Genomic DNA, 25,623 nt, shown 5'->3' on the forward strand with positions numbered 1-25,623 from the left:
GATGCCAATCGACGCATTATTAATCGGTTCGACTCGGGGTCTAAACGTACCAATACACGCCGTAAAAATGAGGAACCTTTGGAGGTGCGTAAATTGTGAAAGGTGTTGAGGAAAAGCACCTACTAATCTCTTGGCACTTCAAATAACTTGAAGACGGGTCCATGAGATGAAACGGATCTCAAATGGTTGAATTTCCTTTGACTTACCATCAAACCATCGAGGTTCTACTATTTCAAGCCCAAGGAAGAAATGTAAGTCCCCCATCTATATCCATCATTCAGTAGGTATCAACATAAACACCCACAAGGAAACCGAATCACCCGTTTTGTAATAATCATTTAAAGGGCCCCTTGAAGTGCAAGTCGCCGCTAATCGTGCATACCACCGTTCGTACGCTTGCCTCAAGCCGTATAATGATTTCTTAATTCAAAGATAGATTTTATTTTAATGGAACTATCTAATTAGGATAACCTCCAACCCTTCTTAACCGCAACTAAGACACACCTCACATGTTTGCCTTAAGTTTCCAAATCAATCCCACTTTTTGTATGTCTCCTCTTACCACCATAGCTTTTAATCTTTCAAGGTCCCAAGACTTTTGCTTAACTTTGAAAACCCATTTACAAACGCCCTCTTTCCAATAGGCAAATCCACTAAGTCCCGATTAGCTTCTGGAAATCTCGGAATTCATGGCTTTCTTCCAACCGAGTAGCTTGTTCATATGATTGGTTCGGTGATATTAAAAGGTATTAGAATCAAATAATGCAGATGAGGAAACACGAGGGCGAGGGAGAAGAAACGGAAAACAACTAATCCGTGCCGCCGAGGAAAATAGAGTTACAAATATAGTCATCAAGATATGTAGGCCTTTTGTGGACCCTCTCCGATTGTCTCTTGAGGTTGTCCATCCATCTTGTATAACAACTGGTGCCGGATTGCAAGAGTAGGTGATGGAAAATGAAGATAAAAAAAAAATCATGATTAGGAGATCACCTTAGGTTGAAGGGCGAGGGATTCATACAGGGACGGAATTGGTGTTGTAGGAGTGGTGACAGTAGGAGTGTTGGATTTAGAAGAAAAAGGAAAAGAGTGTTCATGAAAATGAACATCTCTGGATATGAAAACCTTTCTGGACTTTAACTCCATGACTTTGTATCCATATATCCTAAAGACACGCATTCTGAGTTGAAATTTCGACTATCGGGGGTACAGTAGAGGCAAACATCCAAAGCACTTAAGAAAACTATAATCAGGTGGATGACCAAAGACAAGTTCATGAGGGGTTTTACCATTTAAAAACAGAAGAAGGAAATCTATTTATCAAGAAGGTGGATGTGAAGCATTCTTCCCCGATAAGGATAGGTAGTTTAGATTGATGTAGAGTGCCTTTCTAGCAAATGTCTATGTTTCCTCACAATTCCATTTGTTGAGGGGTTGCTACACAAGATGTTTGATGCTATTCCTTGAGAAGAGAATTCGATAGTCACCTTCCCAGTTCTAGGGACCCAAATTGTCTTTCATAAAGTACTTAGTAGGAAAAGCATTACTCTGGCACTTAAAAGATATATCCGAGGTTGCCCTACTCATCTACTATAAAGGGCAGTATCTATATCCATTGTAGGTCCCCATATCTATGAATTAATTCAAATAGATTTTTGTTTTAATGGAACCAATAAATGGTAACTTGGTTTGCCTTGCCAAAGGAGCAAATTTCACAAGCACAATCAATGGAATCGGAATGAAAGAAATGAACCGAACTTCTTCGTTGAATTAAAAGGTAAATGCCCCAACCTAATGTGCCACAAAGTTACATCGGATTGATTGCTTACGGAATTGGAAAACAACTAAAAATGAAAGTCCAAAAAGAAACTAGACTTAAAGAAACTCTTGGGTGATTGATAGTAAAAGGCAACACATAAACTCCGTCTCTTGTTCACAAGAACCCGAGAGGGGTCTTCATTAAAAGGTCCTCCGCGATTACGAGCAAGAGCATGTCACTTTGGTGTATAAAGTGTCGAAGCTCATCCCAGTATTTTCTTCGTCTTTGTGTAATAACCGGCTATGTCGATGAACCTTCGGCTAGTTCTTTTTGCGGTGGTAGAGTCTCTTTTGTCCAAACCTATCTTCAAGGTCCTTCCATAGAGAGCTTCTCTTTTGAGAGAGAGTTCAGCAGCCAGGAAGTTACCATATCATTACATCTACTCCACAACTTGAACTCGGGAGTGTCAGATGAAGGAATGGTTGAGTCTCCTTCAATGTATCCCAGCTTGTTCTTAGCTGAGAGTGCTATGAGCATGGACCTTCTCCAAGCACCATAGCCATTTCCATCAAAAGGTGTGATGACTAGAGTCATCCCAGGTGAGTCAGAAGCATGAAGGAAATAGGGGCGGTCGATCCAAGACACCGGTTCCTCCGTTTCCGAAGGTTGCTCCGACGGATGAGTTCTCAGTTGATGCAGACATTGATGATGAAAGGAGATGAAGAATGAGTAAAGAGAATGAGGATTAGGTTGAGAAGTTTGTATTCAGATCTTAAAATTGCTCCGATACCATGTAGAAAATTTAGGAAAAAAGACTGAATTGTGGAGAATTTTCTGATGATCTTATTTCATTCATTTGCATGGTTATATAACAATCTGCTCTACTACAAAACAAAAGAAACTTTGTACAGCTGTGCTACAAGACAAAGAAATAAAAGAACAAATTTGCACAGCTGTGCTACAAGACAAAACAATAAAAGAACAAATTTGTACAGCTGCTATTCTCCTATTTGCTACTAAAATAAATATTCTAACTAACTCTGTATTTGGAAAATATCTACAGTGAATGGAAAATTTCTGGAATAGAGAAAAATTGATTCCTCAGTAATGCCTGAGTTGGGCCATGGAAATTGTTGTCATCCATGAGCCCAACTGTTGAGACAAGCCCAAAACTTATTAAAATGAACCATTTAATAACTTGACCCAAAACTCAGATACTTGAAGTGTTACCCTAAATCAGTTTTTCTTTGTTTGCACACGAACACAACTCTTTCACGAACTAACCCTTTTGTCCTCCTCCTTTCTTTCATCATCATCAATGGAGGAGATGATACCATTCTCAACACTACACGCATTGAATCAAGGAATTCGTGAACAGCAAGGAAATATTGTTACAATTGCATAAAGGGAAAAGGTAAGGAAATAGGAGAAACCGTGTGGAGGTCGAAGCAAATTAGTAAACCAAATCTAAGTGGGATTGATTCCTTAACCAAAATACTTTCGGTTTTGGGGAATAAGTGTAGAAGAATTCGGCCAACGGTACTCCTATATAAAGCACCGCATTGCTGCTATTGAGGCTCGTGCTATTTCGCACAAACACTAAGATTACTCTAGGCAAATAGCAGTCATTGTGAAGGATTCAAGCTAATCAATTAAAGAACTTGTTCCAGAGGAAGAAGCTGTCTTAGTTCTTGAGTTGGTTAGGCTTGAGTATTTGGTTCTAAATTGTAACCTATTTTACTTGTCAGAAGTATTGTTGTAGCTGATCAATGGTGAAGTTTGCTTAGCTTTCCAAACTAGGAGTATAGTCTTAAAAAGGGTAGCTGTTGACACCCAATTTTGTCCCTCCTTTATTCCAATTCATTTTCTTGAGTTTCTAATATTTATTAATAAACTAAATATCTTATTTTTATTATTATTATTATTATTATTATTATTATTATTATTATTTATTAATACCTCGTAGATTGCTAAATACTTATTACATATTAATCGTAAAACTAACCTATATAATATTTCTACTTTATTATTACATTACCTATATATTTATAGTTTCTCTATTATTAGTAAATTTATAACATTAAATTATAGCTTATTACTATTAATTACTAATTGCATGATTATTCCACATATTTCCCAAGTTGTTGATATAAAGAAGCTCAAAGAATGAACTAGGATAAGAGGAAAAGGACCATTTAATTCAACCCAATCAGCCCACAAAACTCTTTTTCAGACCAGCCCAATTGGCCCATTTTCGCCGAAATCAGCAGCCCACTTAGCTTATTAATCACATAACCCAGCCCATAAGATTTTTTTTTTCACCCTTTTTCCTAAACCTAACTTCCCTGCCAGCCGCTACTTTACTCCATTTTCCCCTTTAAACAAAAGTTAAACTCCAAGCTCCATGGATCAGATTTTGTACACTCCATTTTCGTCAAGGATTCTCTCTCTTTCTTTTTTTTCAAAATCTCCGAAAAAGAACAAGTCAAGATTTGAATTAGCTCTTCAGACGAGCAACGGATAGTTATTTCCTCTTTCATGAAGGTTCATTCTCTTGTCATTGTACTTTATTTTTCTTTACTCTACATAAGTCGACACCCACCTCCTCTCTTTGATTCTTTTGAAATTCAAACGTCTATTCACTTCGAAATCCCGCCTAAATTCTAGCCCTAATTTTCTACTCCTATAAATACTCCTTCAATCCTCAGCCGAAGGGGAGGTTTTTTTTTCTTTCTTTTTTTTCTGAGCAACCTAGAAACTTTAATACACTCAAACATTTTCTTCGACCACTACTCTAAACCTTAGAAGTGTTTAAACTTTCATTCTGTTACGACGGACTTTAGCCGCAACAGAGTTTTCCGAACTCATTTGTGTCGAGGTTCGGATCTGTTCATGACAAGAGAGTAGATTCGAGGCCCCGACGGCTCAGTTCGCTGCACCCACAAGAGGTAATATTTGACCCTACTCTTCTTTCTTTTCCGTCAAGACATCGTATTTATATCGTAGGAAAATCACGTCTTAGGTTTCGATATATTCGCATGAGGTATCTTTGGATTTTAGAAGTCGTGTGCTTAAGTTTAATTTGTTTCTTTCAAAATCTGGTTATAAAATCACATGTAAGGGTGTAAGAATATCTCGTGTATTTGTGACATATGTGGTTTAGTAGACTAGTAGTTCTGATCATGAGCTGCTATATGAATTACTTGGATTATGCTGAAATTTTCTTTTAATGCTTCATAAATCAGTGGTTGAGTTGGAAGGGCTTATCTTATTTTTGGTTCTTTCTATTTCCATGTGAATAGACATATGCAGTAGGGACTATGATTTAGCAAGTATATTCCTTTACGTGCCTGATGCATATGACAAGTTTAAAGTATCATTCTCTGTTCAAGTTCTTTCTTTTAGTAAACATGTTTAGAATTATTCCCTTTATTAAGAAAGAAAGAAAGATGTTTGCGAAAGGTACTGCATTGGTAAAAACTCGAGCATGACTTCTTTCAGTAAAATATGAGCTTGAGACTTTTTCCGAATGTACAATCCATGAGTTGTTGTACTTTTCTCTCCTCACTGTATGTTTACATCTCTGTATGAGATAAATTTGGATTTCCAACTTCTAACCTCATCTTCTCTTTCTTTTCTTTGTTTGCATGAACACCGGAGCCGAAGAGTTTCACTTCGAGACTCAACGACGCTGCTGCTGCATAAAGTCATCCATCATCTTCTCTTATTCCCATTTTGTTAAACAGCTGCGTCGAGAGAATTTCAGCCTTTCGCAGAAGTCGAATTCAAGCTCGTTTATTTTATCTCCCTCTTGCCTTTTATATGTTATTACTTGTGTGATTAAATTACCTCTGTTTATTTGGGTGGTGAGTTTAGTCTTATGAAAACAGAATACTACTTAGGATTTTAACTTTAGTTAATAAACAATTATTTTTAACTTTCGTAAGAGGAGCTTCTGATTTTGCAAATGTCAGTAGCATTTTTGGAAGTCAAATGACAAACTCATTTTTAAATGTTAGAATTTGGAAAGGTTTTAACTTTGAACTAGAGCTCGAGCCAAATGACATTAGTTCGTGACTATTTTCATTGGGGTGCAAACTTTCTGCCAAATTGAAATCATTTTTTTTGCAAAAAAGAAAAATCAAATGTGCTTTCCTAAACATTATACTTTTGCCAACTTATACTCTGTATTATATTTTATAAACATATCTTCAGACTACTTCTTATCATGGCTTATAAAATGTTTCACATTGAGCTTTTAGCCTTTTTAATCAACTCTAAGTCCGGTCGGTTAACCATTATTAATGGATTTTAAAGGATGCTTAATACCTTCCCTTTAGATTAATTGAACTTTTATCTAGAATCTCATAAGTTTAGTAGATCATAAATGGAGTTAACTTTAAACAATGACTTTAACTAACTTTAGGTGTCCTAATTCACCATGATAATTAGGTGGCGACTCCTTAATTTTAATTAACCTCGGAATTACCGAAATGTTGTAAACCATTTTGATTCTGGTTAAAATGGGGTATAACAGTAGCTACATTCAAAGTTGATTGCAGGGGTTAAGGTACTAGATTTAGTCCCTTTGATTATAGAATTGTAACCTAAAACTGCTCTTGGAGATAGTGAAGTCTTGAGGTAAATCCTATGAGGGTAGGTTGTGGTTTTTTGCTCCCTTGAGCAAGGAGTTTTCCACGTAAAACTGCTTGTGTACTTTAATTTTCGCACTTCACTTTCAGTTTGTGTCTAGTTTACTGATGTTAAAGAATCAGGTTCTTTAACTCGGGAAAATCGGGGAAGACACAATTCACCCCCTCTTTTGTGTGGATGAATTGCTAAAATAACATGTATACTCATCAATCATCGAATAAAAAGTTTTGCCTCCATTCAGTTCTCCAGTCAAGAATATATATGTATCATGATGGATTTGCAATGACCAATCACTAAACTAGAACTACAGCAACAAATATGTAGCTAACAGTGCAGAGGGGAAAAGCTGAAAGGCTAGCAAAATCTTTACCTTCTGGTGGCTGCTTAATTCCTCGTCACCTGGTGAATCACTTCGTGGACTTAAATGTTCCTTTCTCCTCAGCTTCGATTTGTTCAATGAAACGATCTTGTTGATAGCCTTGGTAGGAAATTGAAATAAGCAAAATACTAAAACTAATGCATAGAAAAGTACTAAACCGACCACAAATGCTTGGATGAATGAAGCATAATCAATATGTTTCCATATCCAAGAATCCTCAAAGTCCTCAGAATACTCACATTCTTTCAAGGGCTTCCCACAAAGCCTAGAATTGTTTGCAAAACTGTCAGCTGTGATTTGTACGTTAACAAATGATGGCACTGACCCAGTCAAGTAATTGTTGGCTACACTGAATATCTCAAGGCGAGGCAAAGATCCTATTCTTCTTGGAATTTCACCTCTTAGATTATTGTTGTCCAACATTAGAAAGTTAAGGTATGCACAATTAGCTATATCAGGCGGTATATTGCCAGAAAATAGGTTACTTCCGAGATCAAGTGTTGTAACATGTTCAACTATTACTGAAATATTAGAAGGGATAGTTCCATACAACTTGTTGCCAGAAAGATCTAAACCTGTCAAGCTTGTACAATTTTGAATCCCTCGAGGAAACTCACCTATTAGTCCTAAGTTTGAAAGTCTGAGGTTCATTACCTTATTATCATAATCATGCCAGCATTGAATTCCTGCAAAATGACATATGGAATCTTCGATAGCATTTCTGAAATCCCAGGAGCCCAAAGAATTGAAAGGATCTTGTAATGAATCTTTTATCGATTTCAAGCAATAAAAATCACTCTCTGCTGCACTGCAGACACAAATTGTGCTAAGTAATATCAATAGAAAGCCAAGAAATGAGCAACTGAAAAAGAGAGGTCTTGTTCTGAAATTGGTTTTCTCCATATTTTGAGAAACTTCCTGCAAAATCTTGAACCTCAGCATAGAAAATCTCTCTGAAGAATGATTATACTTCAATTTTATACTAATTGTAGCAATGGAAAAAGCTTCAATTTTTGTCTATATTTATTGATGATTCTTGACTTCATGGTTCGATGTTCTCGGCTTAAAGGCTTCAAACATATGGAAATTGGGATAAGTGAATAGTCAAATAAGAATGGATGGAACTCTGGGAGATTATAAAACAAGAGAATTGCATTAAACAAGAATAAACAGAATTTATAAAGAGGAAATGAGCAATATATAAGATTTACAGTTAATGGTTAAGTACAAAAATCAAAAAAATAAAATAACTAAGCAATCGTATAGTTGCTTTCCAAGAATTTTCTCCATCTGAAAAGCTGTCAATAATATGATTGTATTGTTAGAATATTATGTAAATATTTAGTTACCATCTAACTAAATATTTACATAATATTCTAACATGTATATTGTTGAGTCAATCCTACATATATAACACAATGAAGTCAACTACTTAATACCAATGATTTCTCCAATTCTCCTTATGTTTAAGTGTATCCAGTTGTTGACAATTTTGCCTCAGTTTCCCCCTTTTTTTTAGAAGGTGATTTATTCTATTAGTATACACACTTATAGTCAACTTCTCTTATTTACAAGATGCAAATAAAAGCTATCTAAATAAAGAAACTGCAAGATGTTAATGTCATGAACTGAAAACTTATGAGTATATTTTAATGACTAATTATATGTGAATGTAGTTCTACCACTTTAAGCATACAAATTGAGACTTCAAAAGTTCTACAATCTTTGGATTTGTCCTTTGGGTTCTATGATTCTGTTTGGTCGAGGCCATTTTCAGCATAATACTCATAGAAAATTGACAATTAAATTTGAAACTAAGTCAATTCAGAATAAGTCTTAAATACATCATATCATCATATATTATTAAAAGTGGGAAGCTCCATAGTTGAAAGTTAGATTACAATAATACCCTTCAAAAGTTAAAATAAAACCATTTTACCCTTCACTTAAATACTATTTATAATATTTATTTATTTTTAATGTAATTTACACCTTAAGGAGGTGCTTCCTTTTATTTCATCACAAAAAGAGCGGTTACAGAATAACAGAGGTTAGATGTGACTAAACCCCTGAAGTTTTTCTTAGTCTAATTTACAGGGAGAAATATTTAAGATCAAAAAACTATTTAAATAAGTATGTTCTTTCTTTGTTTATGTCTTATGGAGGCTATCTCTTGAAAATCTAGGTAGTAAGCGCCACCAGCTTGTTTTGGAAGATCTTTAGTATCATGAAATTGTTTTTCCCGATCCTCCATCCTCCATTTGGCTAGAGCATCCGCAACTTGATTTGCCTCCCTATAACAATGTTGAACTTTGTTGGAAGTTTGAGAGAGCATTCTACTGATATCATCTATTGCATCTTGAAGCTGCCAAGCTGTGCTGCTTTTGCCCTTTATTATGTTAACAACGATTAGGGAATCACTTTCCAGAACAATATTTTGAAAATTCTGTGAAATACACCATTGTAAGCCATAGATTATAGCTTTGCTTCTGCCAAATTACTGCTGCCCATTCCCATGTATTTAGCAAAGGCCATGATCATTTTTCCATTATTATCTCTAACTATTCCTCCCGCTCCAATAGAATCAGCTGCATTGTGACTGCCATCAGTATTGAGTTTTATCCAACCCATTGGAGGTCGGATCCACCTAACTATAACGCAATCAATCTTATGTGAGCTGCTTATAACTTGATTGGTGAGATCCTGCCATTTCCATACCCATTGAATAGTAGAGTTGGTCTTTGATACTATCCATTTTATATGATAAAAGATCTGGTAAATGATTCTGATGTTTGAAACCTTTTTCTTTCCATATCTATAGGCACATCTAGCCTTCCATATTTCCCATAAAATAAATATAGGAATAATTTTGAGTAGATCTTTGTGTAAGCAATTTCTGGGCTTGAATGTCCACCATCTCATCATTTGGGTTCTGATGGAGCCTGGTTCCCACGGGATTCCAAGAGGGGTCCCAAAATAATTCCATATAACTCTTGCCAGGTCTCCATCTATGAAGGAGTGATGGATAGTTTCATCCTTAGCCTCATTGCAACAACAACATTTAATATCCACCTCAATACCGATTCCGCTAATTATATTATCAAATGGGAGTTTGTTTTTTAACAATTTCCATACTAAGAAGGACATCTTGAAAGGTGTAGCTTTGTGCCAAATATTATGAAGAAAATGATCTGGAGCCTTGCTCTATCTGTTAATCTCCCATACTGAAGATGTTGAGAATTTTCCATTAGTAGAAGGCATCCAAATTGGTGTGTCAAGACATTGTGGATTCCCTATTGGTATACTGAGAATAGCTTCTGCTAAATATTCAGGTAAGTGCAGATGGTCAATGTTCCAGTGCCCATTTTCAATTAGATCCTTAACAACTTGAAGTCTGTTAGGATCATTATGATTTATAATCTGAGCAATGGCACCAAAACCTGTCCAGTTGTCCCACCATAAACTTGATGAACCAGAATTAACCTTCCATAATATTTGTTCTTCAGCTTTGTCTTTTACTGCTAGAATACTTTGCCATCCATGAGATAAACCTGCTCTCCATTTTCTGTCAACAGGATGAGCCAATCTACAATATTTTGTTTTGAGAAAGTTGGCCCAAATAGAATTAGCAGTTCTGAATCTCCACCATCTTTTCATAGCCAATGCATCGCTGATATCTTTCAGTTTTCTGAAACCAAGTCCACCTTCTCTGATAGGATAATACATTTTTGCCCATGAACTCCAATGGTGTCTCTTCTTTTCATCACTTGATCCCCAAAAGAATCTAGTCATGTATCTTTCAATTTGAAGAAAAAATTCATTGGGAGGTGTCATAGCAGCTAGAAGGTAGATAGGTTGGGATTGTAAAACATGTTTGATGAGAACAACTTTCCCTCCAGTAGATAGAAGTTTTCCTTGCCAACCTGATGTTTTTCTCACCACTTTTGTAACAGAATCAGTGAAGGTAGAATTGAGTTTTCTACCGACATATATAGGACATCCAAGATAGATAAAAGGAAATTCTTTGTGCTTGTATCCTGAAATTTCTTTGATTCTGGATAGCTCTTTTGTTTTGGTATTAGGACTGACAAGAAAAAAGCTTTTATCATCATTGATCAGCTGCCCAGAACATTTACTGTAATTCTGTAGGACATGATTAACCAAGTTAAGAGATAGTTGATCCCATGAAGTGAAGATAATAACATCATCTGCATATGCAAGGTATGATATTTGGGGTCCAAATCTTGACATTGAGAAGCCTGTATACATGTGGTTATCCTTGAGTCTGTTTAACATTCTAGATAATACCTCAGCACCTAAAACAAATAGGGCTGGGGATAAGGGATCACCTTGCCTCAAGCCTCTAGTAGAGTGAAAAAATCCATTGCTGGTACCATTGATTAGAATAGAGTATCAGATATTCGATATAGATCTCCAAATCAAGTCTACCCATATTTCTGAGAAGCCATATCTTCTTAAAACAGCCATAATGAATTGCCAATTTACTCTGTCATATGCCTTTGACATGTCTAACTTGATAATCACATTTTCACCCTTCTTTTTGTTTCTAATACCATGAGTTATCTCTTGAGCAAATAATACATTTTCAGTGATTAACCTTCCATGAACAAATCCTGGTTGATTCTCTGATATAAGTCTTGGAAGTATTTGTGCCAGTCTGTTGCTCAATATTTTGGAAATGACTTTGTGAGAAAAATTTGAGAGGCTGATTGGTCTCATTTCAGAGTAGGAAGAGGGGTTCTCTACTTTAGGAATGAGAACAATACATGTGCTGGAAAAGAATGTTGTAAGTTGGGACCCTTTAAGGAACTATGGATCATATCTATGAGATCATATTTTATAATCTCCCAACAATTTTGATAAAAAAGACCATTGAACCCATCTGGACCTGGAGCACTATTTGGATTAAGTCCAAACACTGCAGTTTTAATCTCATCTTCTGTGGGAATAATAATGAGTGAGTCATTTTCTTCCTGGGTGATAACTTGATTGATACAGTCTAGATATTGTAAATTTGGACTTCCATCTTCTTTGAATAGTTTTTCAAAATGTCTAATTGCTTCATCACTAATATCCTTGTCTCCATTTAGCCACTGACCCTCTTGATCTTTCATTCTATGTATAGTAAGTCTCCTCCTTCTGTCTTTGATAACAGAGTGAAAATATTTGGTGTTTGAACCCCCTTCTTCTAGCCATCTTATGTTAGCCTTTTGTCTCAATAAGGAGTCCTCACATTTGAGCCACTTGGTGTACATTGCTTGAGCCTTATGTACTTCTTCTCTTGCCTCAGTCTTGGTGTCATCAATGTATTTCTCTTCCACAAGCCTGCATCTTGTTTTCCCAATCTTTGACATGGTTGTGAATATTACCAATTTGTTCTCTTGACCATTTGCTGAGATTTTTACTAAGAGTTTTCAGCTTCTGTTGGAATTTCCACATGGAGTTGCCTTGAATACTTTCTTGCCAGGTTTCTTCCACAATAGCCTTGAAATTAGGATGTTCAGTCCAAAAATTAAGAAATTTGAAGTATTTTACTCCTTGGAATTCAGTATTTGAGCTTTTAACTAGCAACGGAGTGTGATCAGATCCTGTGCTTGCTAGATGTTCTATACTGATTCTAGGAAACTTTGCAGTCCACTCTTGATTGATTAGAACCCTGTCTAATCGTTTCCATATTATATGCCTTTTGTCCCTTGCATTACACCATGTAAATCTTGGACCTGAGAAACCTGCATCTACCAAGCCACATTCTTCCATACAGTCAATGAAATTCCAGCTTTTCTGCATCCTATGAGGGCTTCCTCCTTTCTTCTCTTCAGCATTCATAATAACATTGAAGTCTCCAGATAAACACCAAGGGCCATTAATTATCTGGCTACAGTTTTGTAAGCTTTCCCAGAGAGGTCTTCTTAAGTGCTCCTTGTTTTTGGCATAAATAGATGTCATCCAAAAAACTTCAGCATTATCCTTCTGTTTGAATTCCATTGTGACTTGTTGAGGGTCATTGTAGATTTCTGAGGCCTCAAATAAAGAAGTCCAGAAGATCCAAATCTTACCATTTATATTGCTGCAACAGTTATCCATACCTATCCATCTCTTGTGTAGATTTATGTAATCTTTATCTATAAAAGGTTCTAGAATAGCAACTATTTGAAGCTTGTGCATTTTGGTAAGAAATTTAAGTCTTTGGAAAGCCCCTCTGGACTTAACTCCTCTTATATTCCAAGTTATTGTATCAAAAATATTTACAGATTCATATGCAGGTATAATTTATTCTTGAAGAAAAAAACTTTTATTAATAATTAATAAACTAAATAATCTATCATCAAATGTTGAATTACTAAAATGTCCACCAAATGTTGAACGACATTTTTACCCTGCTTAATTTAATTACTAGAAGGATTGCAATAAATTGGAGTAATTATCTAAATTAACAAAAGTACAAAATATTAATTACCCCTTTAAACACAAGAAATTAAAGTGGCTTAAATACGGGTAATTGGATCAACTATTTGCTGACGCTTAGAGTTCCAAAAAAATTCAACGTACAAAAATGTTAAAAGCACTCATAATAAATTCATAATTTCCCTTTAAATACATATTAAAGTGTGGTGATGCTTGGACTTTCAGGGGGCCTTTTCAGATTTCTAGGTCAGTTTTAAGTTTAATTTTCTTGGCTATAAATATTATAAAACCAACCTTAACTTGAAAACATATGCCTTCATTCACAGCCTTAACGTATTCTGGATGCACCAGGCATTCGTCATATTTGCTCTTCTTTGTATGTTGTGTTTTATAAGTAGTCAGCTCCCTCATTTCAGATGTATAGATATAGATATAGTTGTATTTGTACCTACTAGTTTGATATAGTTATATTTGTACATACTAGTTTCATGAGGCCCGTGCTAGTCTCAAACATTTTAACTTTCATTGTTAACGAAATTATTTACTTTAATTTAGATGTAGAGCCAACATTTGAAATTTATGGGTTCTGTATTCTTATTTTTTAAGTTATTCAATACTAAATTAATATTTTATCGTTTAAATACAAAGTTTGTGAACCAAAGTTACTGGGTTCGATCGAAACTGTTGTCGACACTCCAGCTCCGCCCTGCTTCAAACTCATTTTGCGCTTATCTTGAACTCATTTAAGATTTTAAAGATGTATTTTCTTTTCACCTGTATTAACAAAACTCATGTTTTCATCTTCTAGAATCATCTAACACAACAACAAAAATTCCAAAAGAGGGGTTATTTTGAGATAAAGGAGTAAAAATAATTTAATAAGGAGCAAAAAATAAATTCGTAAAAAGTTACTATATATAATATTAACCAATTACAAAGGTCCGAAGTGAAATGTCATTAAAAAAAAAAAAAAAATTGTAAAAGTAAGAATATGCAATAAGGAAAAAGACACAAAAGCCACATGTAAAAGCTTCATTGGATCAAAGTTCAATGTGAGGGATATAAAACTTTTAATTCCCACTTATATATGTAAAATAATATGTAGGAATGTTTCACATTATGGGAGTTTTGGATGGGCTAAGCCTCTATCCCAGTCTCATGGTCCATATGGTTAATGTAAAAGATTATGTTATCACATTATCCTATTTCTCTTAGTTCTATCAGGAATCCATTAATTTTTCTGCTTGGTTTACTTCAGCCAACCTCCAATAGATCAAAAGTATGATTATTTTTTGATAGGATTATTTTTTATGTTATTTGTCACCTTGCATTATAGAAAGTTTTCAAGTTAATTAATGAATTCTTCTTTTAGTAAAATCATTATTCTTTTAATGTATCATACATGTTCATTATTTGCCACACAAAAAAATAATATACACGCCTCACATCAGGTGGATTTATTCTTCTTTGTTAATATACTTTTTGCGAATGTTTTTGCTTATTCTATAGTTTCTTTTCTTCTTAAATATATTTTCAAGTTATATTGATGAAATATATTTTGATCTATGCAAATTTTGGCTAGGAATCACTATTGTTTTTAGTAGGAAGTGGTGCTCTCTTTGTTACTTTTTTTTTTTTCGTTGTTGTAGCCACAGACGTAATAGTCAGCAATCACAAGAAAGTGAATTCTCTAACTCTTGACCTTGTTTAAGCAATGATTAAAAAGAGGAACAAATGAATTAAGTTTACATCTAAGGGGACGTAATTGACACCCTTCATCGAACTTAATGTAGATGGATAATTTTGGAAAAGTATATATACTATATATTGAACCGTTTTGGTTTCTTCATGTGTCAACTTCTTTATATTTTGAATTCTCTTATTAAAAATTCTGATTCAACTAATAGTAAAAGAAAGACATAAAGTAAAAGTAATACTTCTACCTTAATCAAAGTCCTAGAGATAAGAAACAAAAACAAATTGTTGTCTACTTTAATTATACTCAATCAAAAGATTTTCAATGCATAGTGAAAAATTTCTCGAGCTGGTCAATTCATGTGGCTCCTTCCCTATTACAAGCTCGAGAAGCACAACACCAAAGCAGTAGATATCTTGCTTGTAAGAACCTAAACCTGAATATTCAGCTACTGGAAAAAGACTCCAACTTAATGCAAAGTCATTCTTACTCCAAAATTTGGCTTCCCAAAAGTTGGATATTTTTGGTACAAAATTTTGATCTAGCAAGATGCATCTTGTGCTTATGCTTCCGTGTGTAACGCGTAATTCGTACCCATGATGAAGCCAAGCCAGGCCTTTTGCTATCCCAAGTGCAATTTTAACTCTCAGGGGGAAGTCCAAAACCTTGGCCTTTTCTTCGTTAGAGTGCAGCCATTCATGAAGGCTTCCATTATGCATGTATTTGTAAACAAGAAGTCTTTCTTGCTTTTGAGCGCTGAAACCTATTAGAGGCAAGTCTTTCTTGCTCCATAATTTTGAACATTGTAAATGGTATTTGCTGCTAATGATAAGTTGAAGAGAAAGATGAAGAGAAGTGGAAAAATTGCTAATGGAGTCATTTTGCTCATCAGCATGTTTTTGCTAAAATGCTAAGAACAATTTGGAGGGATTCAAAGGATTGATCAAATGGAGGTGATGATGAGGAATTGGAGTAGTGTAACGGGATATTTATAGGCTTTGGATTTTGGAAAATAAGACTTTAATGAATAAAAAGAAGTTAAAAAAGTAAAGATTTTTTAATAGATGCTTTTTGAAAGTAATAGGTCATGCTGGGATTTGGGAAAATAAGACTTCAGATAACTAATAACCAAACACATGGGGAAATCAACAAATTGTTTATTTTAAGGAGAAAACTGAGGGGTTTTCAATCAGGTGGCAGTTGATATTTCTTATACATTTGAATATTAATTAAATGACTTTTAATGTTAGCAATGGAGTTGTATTCTGTTACATACAAACAAACATTAAAAAGAAAAATAATGCCCATAACGCTATGTAGCCTTCCCTTTTCAATTTAAATTTAAAACTCGTCCAACAGATTCTTATAGTTGGCCAACGGTCCAGCCCATGTCCCAATGGCAACATTTTAATTTATTTTTTTTAATTCTGATCGGTTTTACCGGTTTAACCGGTCCGGTTCCGGTTCCAAAAAAATCGAAACCGGACCGGTATGTATTAAACGGTTGACCGGAACCGGTAAACCGATTCCACCGGTTTCGGTTTTACCAGTCCGGTTACTGGTTTCAACCGGTTAACCAAAACCGGTTGACAGGCTTAGACTAAACCTAGTTAGTATTGAAAATTTCACTTTAGATGATAAAATACTTTCTACCGAAACTTCATTTAGTTTTCTCAAACTTCAAGTGTGGATGATTGACCCTTGACAACCCTCAATAAAGTTGTGGTGGGCAGAAATTAGTATTTTAACATTTTAAACTATACGTTTTGGATTCGAATCGTGTGAATGAAGTCTTTTTTAATAGACAACAAGTTATTTTTCTATCTGAGACTTTTCGACGCGAATTTGAAAGGACAATTTGCAGGAATGCTCTTATTTTGGGGTGGTCTTTAATTTTTGTCCTTCGTTAGAACCTCTTGGTTTCTAGTTCGAACCCCTGCCTTCAAAATTTTTAAAAAAATTTGCAAGGTAAAGTTTGGATTCGCAAGACAGAGATTTCATGCAAAATTCTCCTGGCCTTGCGAAACTAAACTTCTGTCTTGTGAAATTTTTTTTTTTTTTTTTGACTGAAGTGGGATTCAAACTCAAAACCTTAAGATATTAGGCGATGAACAAAAATTAAAGATTATCAATTTGAGGGACGAAAATTAAAGAACAATGCTTTTGAAGGGCAATTCGCACAAAAAAATGAATTTGAATTAGTCAAGTTCAAAAGATATACCGGGCGCGCGACGTGGAATGAGAAAATCAAACAATTAAGAAATATGGACTTGACACCATATCCTGTATAACAAATATAAAAAACTAGGATTTGGTGGTCCTTTATCGACCTTTTAGGGATACTTATTATTTTGGTCCCAACTACCAAGGACCTTATTGACAACTTCGATAAGATATCTTTAAATCTTTAATTTAAGCTCTAGGATTATTTTATTGAAAAAACTTGATATCTGAATAAATGAAGCGGACGAAAAATGGAAAGTTTTTCAAGTCTTTTAGTTTGCCACCTTTTTTATTAGTTTGATTTTTTTATTTTTTTTTCAATTGAAGACAATAATCTAGGGACTCTTTCCCTATGGTATTCGAAATTTACCGTTCTGACTAATTTAAAGTCGCGCAACATAAAGCTTGCAAAGGAAAAAACACCCCCTAACAGGAGTTTCGGAGAAGGGCATGCCCTAAATATATAAGCTTTCTGTGTTGTACATTTCATTAGACATTGAATGTTACATCATACATGAATTAAAGAGCAATAGAACAACCAGTATATTCAATACATTACAAAAGAATCTAGAATAACTTAAATGTTGGAGCTTGCTAGGACAGCCTCCGAACAAGTAACATAAAAAATAAAATTACATTATTAATTAGAGTGTCCAGCTCATTCTGTATAGTAATTATCAGCTCTATTTTCATCTTGTAAATTAAAGTATGCAATATAATGTTATACAAATAAATTTTTAGTATCTGTTTTCTTCTTATTTATAAGCACCCCGTAGGTTGTTCTAAACCAGAAGCTCTTCCTCCAGCATTAACACATGAAGCTTCAGCTCGACGATCTTTGTAACTCAGATTCACATCTTCAAGTGCTATTCCGGTACATGGATTCGCTTTGCTACAATCCAATTTCACGGCAACTTCTGTAGCTGATGTTCCATGTATGTCTTGATACGTTATGTCACTTATTTTCATGCCCAAGTCCTAACAAAATAAAGAAATTTTAGACTAAGGGAGTATGATCTTGAATTAATCATTAATCTTATCATCAAAAATTACCTGATGAGGACAATTTTCGTGATTAGGGCAGTAATTTTGGTCTATGATGATTGGGTTTTGAACATTAGCCATAACAATATGTTGAAAGAGAACACCTCTAACAAAGCCATTGCTAGGCCTTGCCCAAGTTTTTACCCTCACACCATTCTCTGTTCCAGTGAAAGTCACAGTTTTAACTGTCACATTTTGAACTCCAGCCTCTTGCACTTCCCAACCTAAGCTTCCAATGCTGCACCAATATCAAGTTTTGGACATACATTTTAGTTGACAAGATAAACCAATTAAAATAAAAATCAACTTTCTCTAAATAGTAATTAGTATTAGATTATTATGTTCCGAACCTTATTCCATGGCCAGGACCACAAGCAATGCCTTCGATCCATAAGTTAGAATTTCCAGGGCCAATAGAGATACAATCATCTCCAGTACCAATATTTGAGTTCATAATGCTGACTCCTGACGATGATTGTACATGAATTCCATCTGTGTTGGGGCTATTTCCAGGAGATGAGACCTTCACTCCTTGTAGCTTCACATTATGGCATCCGTCTACCAAAATATGGAACATTTGGCTATTTTGTGCAGTTACTCCGTTGATTACGATGTTGTTTGAGTTGTAAAATGCTAATGCCTACACCAAAATTTAAAGTAAAAAAGATTATTGTGCTAGTTTGAAATGATATTCAATTCTTCCTTGGCACTACAGATATTTGGTACCAAGGACATCATTTTTCTGGATTTTTTTTTTCACCAGAAAGTCATGATTTTATTGGACTTCGGTAGATGTCAAGATGGGAAAAGCGGAAGTCATTTTCCTTAACTATCTCAACATTTTTACTTCTTATTACTTGATCATCCAATTAACAGTTAGGCACTACATATTATTGATTTTTAGGATTCAAAATTTTCATCAAACTACAAAAAAAAAAAAAAAAGTATGAAATTAGCTACGAATTCATCGCTAATTTGTCGTTATTTAGTACGTAGGTACAAATTTTCTTGACAATCTGTCATTAAATAGGATTATCAAACGAATTTTATTGTTTAGCTACAGAATTTATCTGTTGCGCGTTAATTCCTATTTTTTATAGTATACTCTCGCATTTGCTAATATATTATTATTACAAAATTTTTTTATGTCTACTCATCAATCACACAATGAAAAAAAGATTCCATGGAAAACTTTACGTACCGTAGTTCCCTTAGGGCAATTCTTGCCAGAGGTTTTGCAAGCCCAAAGACCAGAACCTTGACCATCAAAGGTTCCACCATGAATGGAAACTCCGGTGACTTGTTCGAACTTTATCCAACTTCCTTCATTGCCAATAACATTATAATCAGAGGTAGCTAAGAGAGTGCCATCAATTTGCATAGTGATAGCGTTGCTCTTGCATGTTTGGCCATTGAAGTATGCGTTGCGAATCAAGTAACTTCCACGCGGCACGTAAATAGTGGCCGGGCTAGTTGAAGCACAGGCTGCTGCCCATGCACTCAAAAGGGCATTTGATGAATCTGTCTGGCCATTGGATTTTGCTCCATAATTTTGAACATTGTAAATGGTATTTGCTGCTAATGATAAGTTGAAGAAAAAGATGAAGAGAAGTGGAAAAATTGCTAATGGAGTCATTTTGCTCATCAGCATGTTTTTGCTAAATTGCTAAAAACAATTTGGAGGGATTCAAAGGATTGATCAAATGGAGGTGATGAGGAATTGGAGTAGTGTAGAGGGATATTTATAGGCTTTGGATTTTGGAAAATAAGACTTTAATGAATAAAAAGAAGTTAAAAAAGTAAAGATTTTTTAATAGATGCTTTTAGACTTCAATGAAAGTTAGGTTTTTCTTCCATATTGGTCATGCTGGGATTTGGGAAAATAAGACTTCAGATAACTATCCAACATAAGCAAACACATGGGGAAATCAACAAATTGTTGGCACCTTATTTTAAGGAGAAAACTGAGGGGAAAAAGTTTAATCAGATGGCGAGTTTATATTTCTTATACATTTGAATATTAATTAAATGACTTTTAATGTTAGCAATGGAGTTGTATTCTGTTACATACAAACAAACATTAAAAAGAAAAATAATGCCCATAACGCTATGTAGCCTTCCCTTTTCAATTTAAATTTAAAACTCGTCCAACAGATTCTTAAAAACAGAAAACGTAAAAGAAGACAGAGAACCCATGTTGATGTTTCTAAAATCCATTTTTGTGTTAAATATGTACTTATGAAGAATATTTTGATTAAGGGATCTTGTTGCCTTCCATTTGATAAATTCAAACGTTTGCCAATTTTTGGCAACGATATCACACGCATGGAATTAATTACGATTGACTTAGGAACTAGGTAAAGGCCGGAATAGAGTCAAAAAAATAGATTAGGTGGATACTATTACAAGTTCGAATGGATTTATCCTAAGTTGACTGTTAAATTATGCGTTGTTTTAGGCCAATAGGGGTGTAGATAGCCTACTAGGTATTGCGAGCTATATAGTTGAGCTTTAACAAAACCACACGTGGTTATTTGACGTGCGTAACTTCTACAAGTAAAAAAACTAGGAAGGACCAATTAATCTTTATATGTTGTTTTTTTATAATAACTTCGTGTCCGAACCGGTTAGAGCGCACCTCTATTAATTTTATGGGATACCTGTTATCTTCCACTAGCATAGATATTAGGTAAATCTCTATCCACCAAACCTTGAAAAGGAGAAAGAAATCTCCCAGTTTATTTTTACCTAACCGAGGATTTAAATCTGAAACGTCCTCATGCTGCTCATGAATCCGCTTCATTAACCTCTATATTTAGAAAGATGCATTAATTTAGTTTCCAGTGAAAATTAAAGTCATGTCACAATATTTGAATATGGTGAAACTGGAAATGATTGCATTCTCCACATTAAATATGTTACATAATTTACAACTTGTTGAAAACTTAGAACCCAAACAATTGAGCAAAGGTAGACTTAAGAGATCTAATGGCAATTTTGAATTTTTCCTAGCTCTATGTGGCTACTAGCTTTGAATTAGTAAAGTTGCACCACATATTCACATCATCCCTTTAACTGACTTTAACATACTTTAATAAAAGCCAACCTGAAACAGGGAATCCCAAAAACAAGGATACGTGCATGCATGAAATATGCAATAACCCCCTTTCCACGTCTCCTTTCGGCACGCAATTGTAACATATTGGACAAAATAATACTCCCTTATCCCAATTTATATATCATAGTTCGATTTTCAAGAGTTGAACTTCTCAAATTTGGTCGCTAATTAATTTAGACATAAAATCTTTAAATTTTTTGAAATAGAATTTATATACTTGAAAACTACGTAAAATTACTATACTAAGTGATAATATATAATTTACCATTCAAAATATTCAAAGAACATATATATGAAAATATCGCGGTCGAAAAACTATTTTGATTCTCGAAAACCACCACATAAATTGGGACATTTATGTAATTTTCGTCGTGTATTAATATCCCAAAGTATCAATTTATTGTTCTCGTTTCTTCTTATTAATATCTTCTTTTATTTTTCTTCTTCTTTTCCCCTTTTTGGCTGCAGGGAGGGGGAGGGGCAGGAGGGATAGGGGAATCATATGAGTACTAGATATTATTTATTCAACAGTTGAACGTATTATTTTGTTGCTCTTCATCCAGACTTTACCTGAGATAAGTTCATTTTTTCCTGTTAGGTAGGCAAGGATACAACGAATTCTACAATCGAAATGAACGTCATTCGTCTCAATTTGATTGGCACTCTTTTTTTTTAGTCAGTCAGGACTAGCTCCTCTTGTTTCACTTTATTTGTCATAGTTGGACTTGACATAAAAAAAATTATAATAAAAAAAAAAAACTTTTGAAATTTATAGTCAAATATATGTAATAACATTTGTGTGGTTATAAACATTTTATAATGAACTTTTTACTGGCAGTATTTTCCTAAATCGTGTGGCAAAACGTCCTCTTATTCCTAATCTAAGAGTTAATGTAGTTGTCCTGCAACAGTACGTGTCAACATATAGAATTGAAATATTTTACTAAAGTACCCTATAAGGGAAACTACTTCAAATTGTCTCTGGTAGGATCACGTCCAATAAGTCATGTCTAATCTTGTAGGATCGTGTTTTAATGACAAAAGGTGTAAGAAAATAACAAACTATTTTCTAAATAAGAAAATAACAAATTATTTTCTAAATATAAAATGTTACAATATTAGGAATATTGACAAGTAAGAAAAGAGCGTCAAACAAATTGAGACGAATTAAACAAGTGTGTGTGTGTATATATTTTGTAGAATTAGTTCATTGTATCCTAACCTGTCTAACAGGAAAAAATGAGCTTGTCTCTCGTAAAGTCTGAAATATAGAGCGAGAAAACAATAAATTCAACTATTACACAAATTAATATTATATATCTACTGCTCATATTAGCTTACAATGGTGAAATGTGAACCAAATAAATTATCACATCACCGTCGCCCACCACATCGTCCCCACCTAACAAATCAAACAATAAACCAATTACATATAGTTGGCCTCCGCCAAAAAAAAAAAATCGAAATTTATAAGAGAAGAAAACAAATTTGTTGCTTTGAGATATTAATAAACGAATAAATCATAGCTATGATGTGACACTTAGAGAGGGCGGATCAAGCAGGATTGACATACTTTTAGATTGACAAGATTTTGAAAAAGGGTTGCACACACTACCTTCAGTGAATCACAAATTGGATCAGAGAGGAAAGTGAACTTTTATAAAACATAACACAAGTACACGCGCTTTAGCCTGAAAGACAAATATATATTTGGGTTCCAAGTTTTCAACAAGTTGTAAATTCTTTGACATGTTTAATGTGTAGAATGCAGCCATTTCTGATTTCAACGATTGTAACATGGCTACCTGGAAACTAAAGTTCATCTTTCTAAATATAAGGTGAATTGGTCCGTCCTAGATTTTTACATGTACAAGTTATATACTACCTAATTAAACATGTGTGGCTTTACATGTACAAGTTATATACGTAAAAGAATCCATGAACCACATGCAATTAGTATAAGCTCCTTATCCATAAACAAAAGTCAACATAGTATAAATCCACCTAATTTTTTACCCTAATCTCTTTACTTGATCAGTTTCTTGTATTCAATCATAATTAATTCCATGCATGTGATATTGTTGGCAAAAAATGGTAAATGTTTGAATATAATACATGGAAGCAACAATTCCTTTAATCAAAATATTCTTTTGAAGTATGTATTTAACATATAAACGCATTTTAGAAAGGGATCAATATAAAATAACTGGTCAGATTCACTGTTTACTTTTCCTAGCCGGTATACACTGGTTATACACGATTATATATATATGTTAAATGTGGATTATATATATTATACAATCGCCAGCTATTTTTAGTTTAAGCGGTTGGATAAACGACACTATTTTAGATTAATTATTCTATTAGAAACGTCGCAATAGGCGCTTTTAATTTGTGTCTTATTTTATATTTCCCTCTTTAAGAGTCCGTTGGACAAGTTTTTGTTTTAAATGCAAAAAGGAAGACTACAAAGCGTTATGGGCATTATTTTTCTATCTTTTTAATGTTTGTATGCAACAGAACACAACTAGATTGCTAACATTCTAAGACATTTAATTAATATTCAAATCTATATATAATATAGAGCTAGGGATAGACAAGGTGGTGTGACACCTCTCTATGGCCTCCATTTCCATTTATCTTTCTTTTTTTTTTTTCCTTTTTTTGGCCTTTTCTCTAATTATAAAATGAAAACTCTAATTACATCACATTTATATTCTCTTATTTATTTCATTTACGGATGGGCAGGTGAGAAGAATTAAACTTTTCATTTCCACTCTTTATTTCGTCATTTAGTGCACATTTAATTTTGAGCTTTAACATAATAATAATTACAAATTAAAGTACTTGAATATATAAATAAAGAAAAGAGAAACATAGAGGTCTACAACATTCCTTTGGATCTCTAATTATTTAGACGAAGTATAACTTCAATCCTTCCCTGGCCAAAGACACATACAAAGAGGTTAGAATTAATGTGATTTTTTTCCCATTTTAACATTGTCAATTCATTTCATTGTTGGAACATTTAAATATTGGACTTCGTGATTCAGCATAAGAACAATAATTTATTTAGTTTTAGAAGGCAATGCTTCTCCAATGTTTTTGTTTTTGAATTTTTTGGCGAATAAATCGACGTAGTGTAATATTTTTTTTTTTCTTTTCAGGTTGGTTGGTACATACTATTTTTTTTATATATATTGAGTATTTCTGGAACATGAGACCAGTTATATATATAAGGGCTGAACCTTGACGTAATATTTAGAGGATGACATCTCATTTCGAGTAACCAACGCCATCCTTAAATTCTATATATCCCTAGATGGTTTGTATTGAATTTCTTTGTCTAACTTTTGTTCTTCCCTTTTAGGGAACAAAGAAGATGTTTGAAGATCGAGATGTTCAGTATTCTTTGTGAAAATAAGGACTACTTAAGATTGTGGAAAAACCAGTTAGTTGTATGTTATAACATATTTTGTACACTTAACTTCTATTCTCTGATAATTTTTAAAAGATTTAGATTCTTGACTTCTATTTTTTGTAATTTTTCAAGTAAATAGATTAGTAATTAAAATCTCTTTAAAAAAGGATAAAGAATAGCTTTTCCCTTTTCTCTATAATGTTTGCTAGCTAGCTAGATATGTGACATACCGCCGAAGAATTCTTTCTTTTTCAAGTCAATTCAATCTATGTGTGAATAACTAATGCGATTCATTGGTCCAAGGTTATTTTTCCCTAAATTTAATGTAATAAATTTTGCAATTACGGTATAAGGGTAGTAAGTTATTTTTCCTAAATTTAATGTGTAATAAATTTGGAAGTTATGATACTCCATATTAAATAGGGTAGTAATTGTTTGGAACGTCTATAGTCTAGAATTGGGAGAGAACGTCTATAGTCTAGAATTGGGAGAGACATACACTTGCAGAGTGATGCTTAGTTAGATATTTCAACAAATATTAGTTAAGTTCAATAAAATGTTAGCTCCATATAGAGAAGATATCTTAGGGAAAAATAAGATATCTTAGGAAGCTTATTATCAATTATTGGCGTTTTACTTATGATGTTACCTTGACTATTTCTTTCTTTTCTTTTTTACTTATTGTTTAGAATGAACGTGTAGGTGACGCTTTGATTTTATGTTTCGAAATTTATGTTTTACAAAATGCTTTCTTGGATTAATATAAGTTATTTTTTTTTTTTTTTTTTTGTAAACTTACTTTGTAAAAGAAAAAGTACAAGATATTTATAGTCCTACTGCTCAGGGAATCACCACCCAGACAAATTTAAAAAATGAAAAAGAAAAAGGTATGATAAAACATAAG

General features: G+C 33.8%; 2 protein-coding genes and 1 long non-coding RNA gene across 3 annotated transcripts; all 3 read right to left on the minus strand.

Moving 5' to 3' along the window:
• Positions 1–4,493: 4,493 nt before the first annotated feature.
• On the minus strand, positions 4,494–6,246 carry LOC132040136 (uncharacterized). Its single transcript, XR_009410571.1, has 2 exons — positions 5,434–6,246; positions 4,494–4,720 (listed from the first exon to the last, which is right to left on the minus strand). It is a non-coding gene; the product is annotated as an uncharacterized LOC132040136 (long non-coding RNA).
• Positions 6,247–6,566: 320 nt separating this feature from the next.
• LOC132040134 (probably inactive leucine-rich repeat receptor-like protein kinase At5g48380) lies at positions 6,567–7,856 on the minus strand. The gene has a single exon (XM_059430748.1). It carries the CDS (start codon positions 7,731–7,733, stop codon positions 6,717–6,719), a length of 1,017 nt encoding a protein of 338 aa, XP_059286731.1. The 5' UTR covers positions 7,734–7,856; the 3' UTR covers positions 6,567–6,716.
• A 9,877-nt stretch (positions 7,857–17,733) lies between these two features.
• Positions 17,734–19,816, minus strand: LOC132040132 (polygalacturonase-like). Its single transcript, XM_059430747.1, has 4 exons — positions 19,382–19,816; positions 18,531–18,820; positions 18,190–18,418; positions 17,734–18,114 (listed from the first exon to the last, which is right to left on the minus strand). Exons 1-4 carry the CDS (start codon positions 19,814–19,816, stop codon positions 17,896–17,898), a joined length of 1,173 nt encoding a protein of 390 aa, XP_059286730.1. The 3' UTR covers positions 17,734–17,895.
• Positions 19,817–25,623: the final 5,807 nt, after the last annotated feature.

This window comes from Lycium ferocissimum, chromosome 12 (assembly GCF_029784015.1).
Source record: "Lycium ferocissimum isolate CSIRO_LF1 chromosome 12, AGI_CSIRO_Lferr_CH_V1, whole genome shotgun sequence".
NCBI classification, from domain to species: Eukaryota; Viridiplantae; Streptophyta; class Magnoliopsida; order Solanales; family Solanaceae; genus Lycium; species Lycium ferocissimum.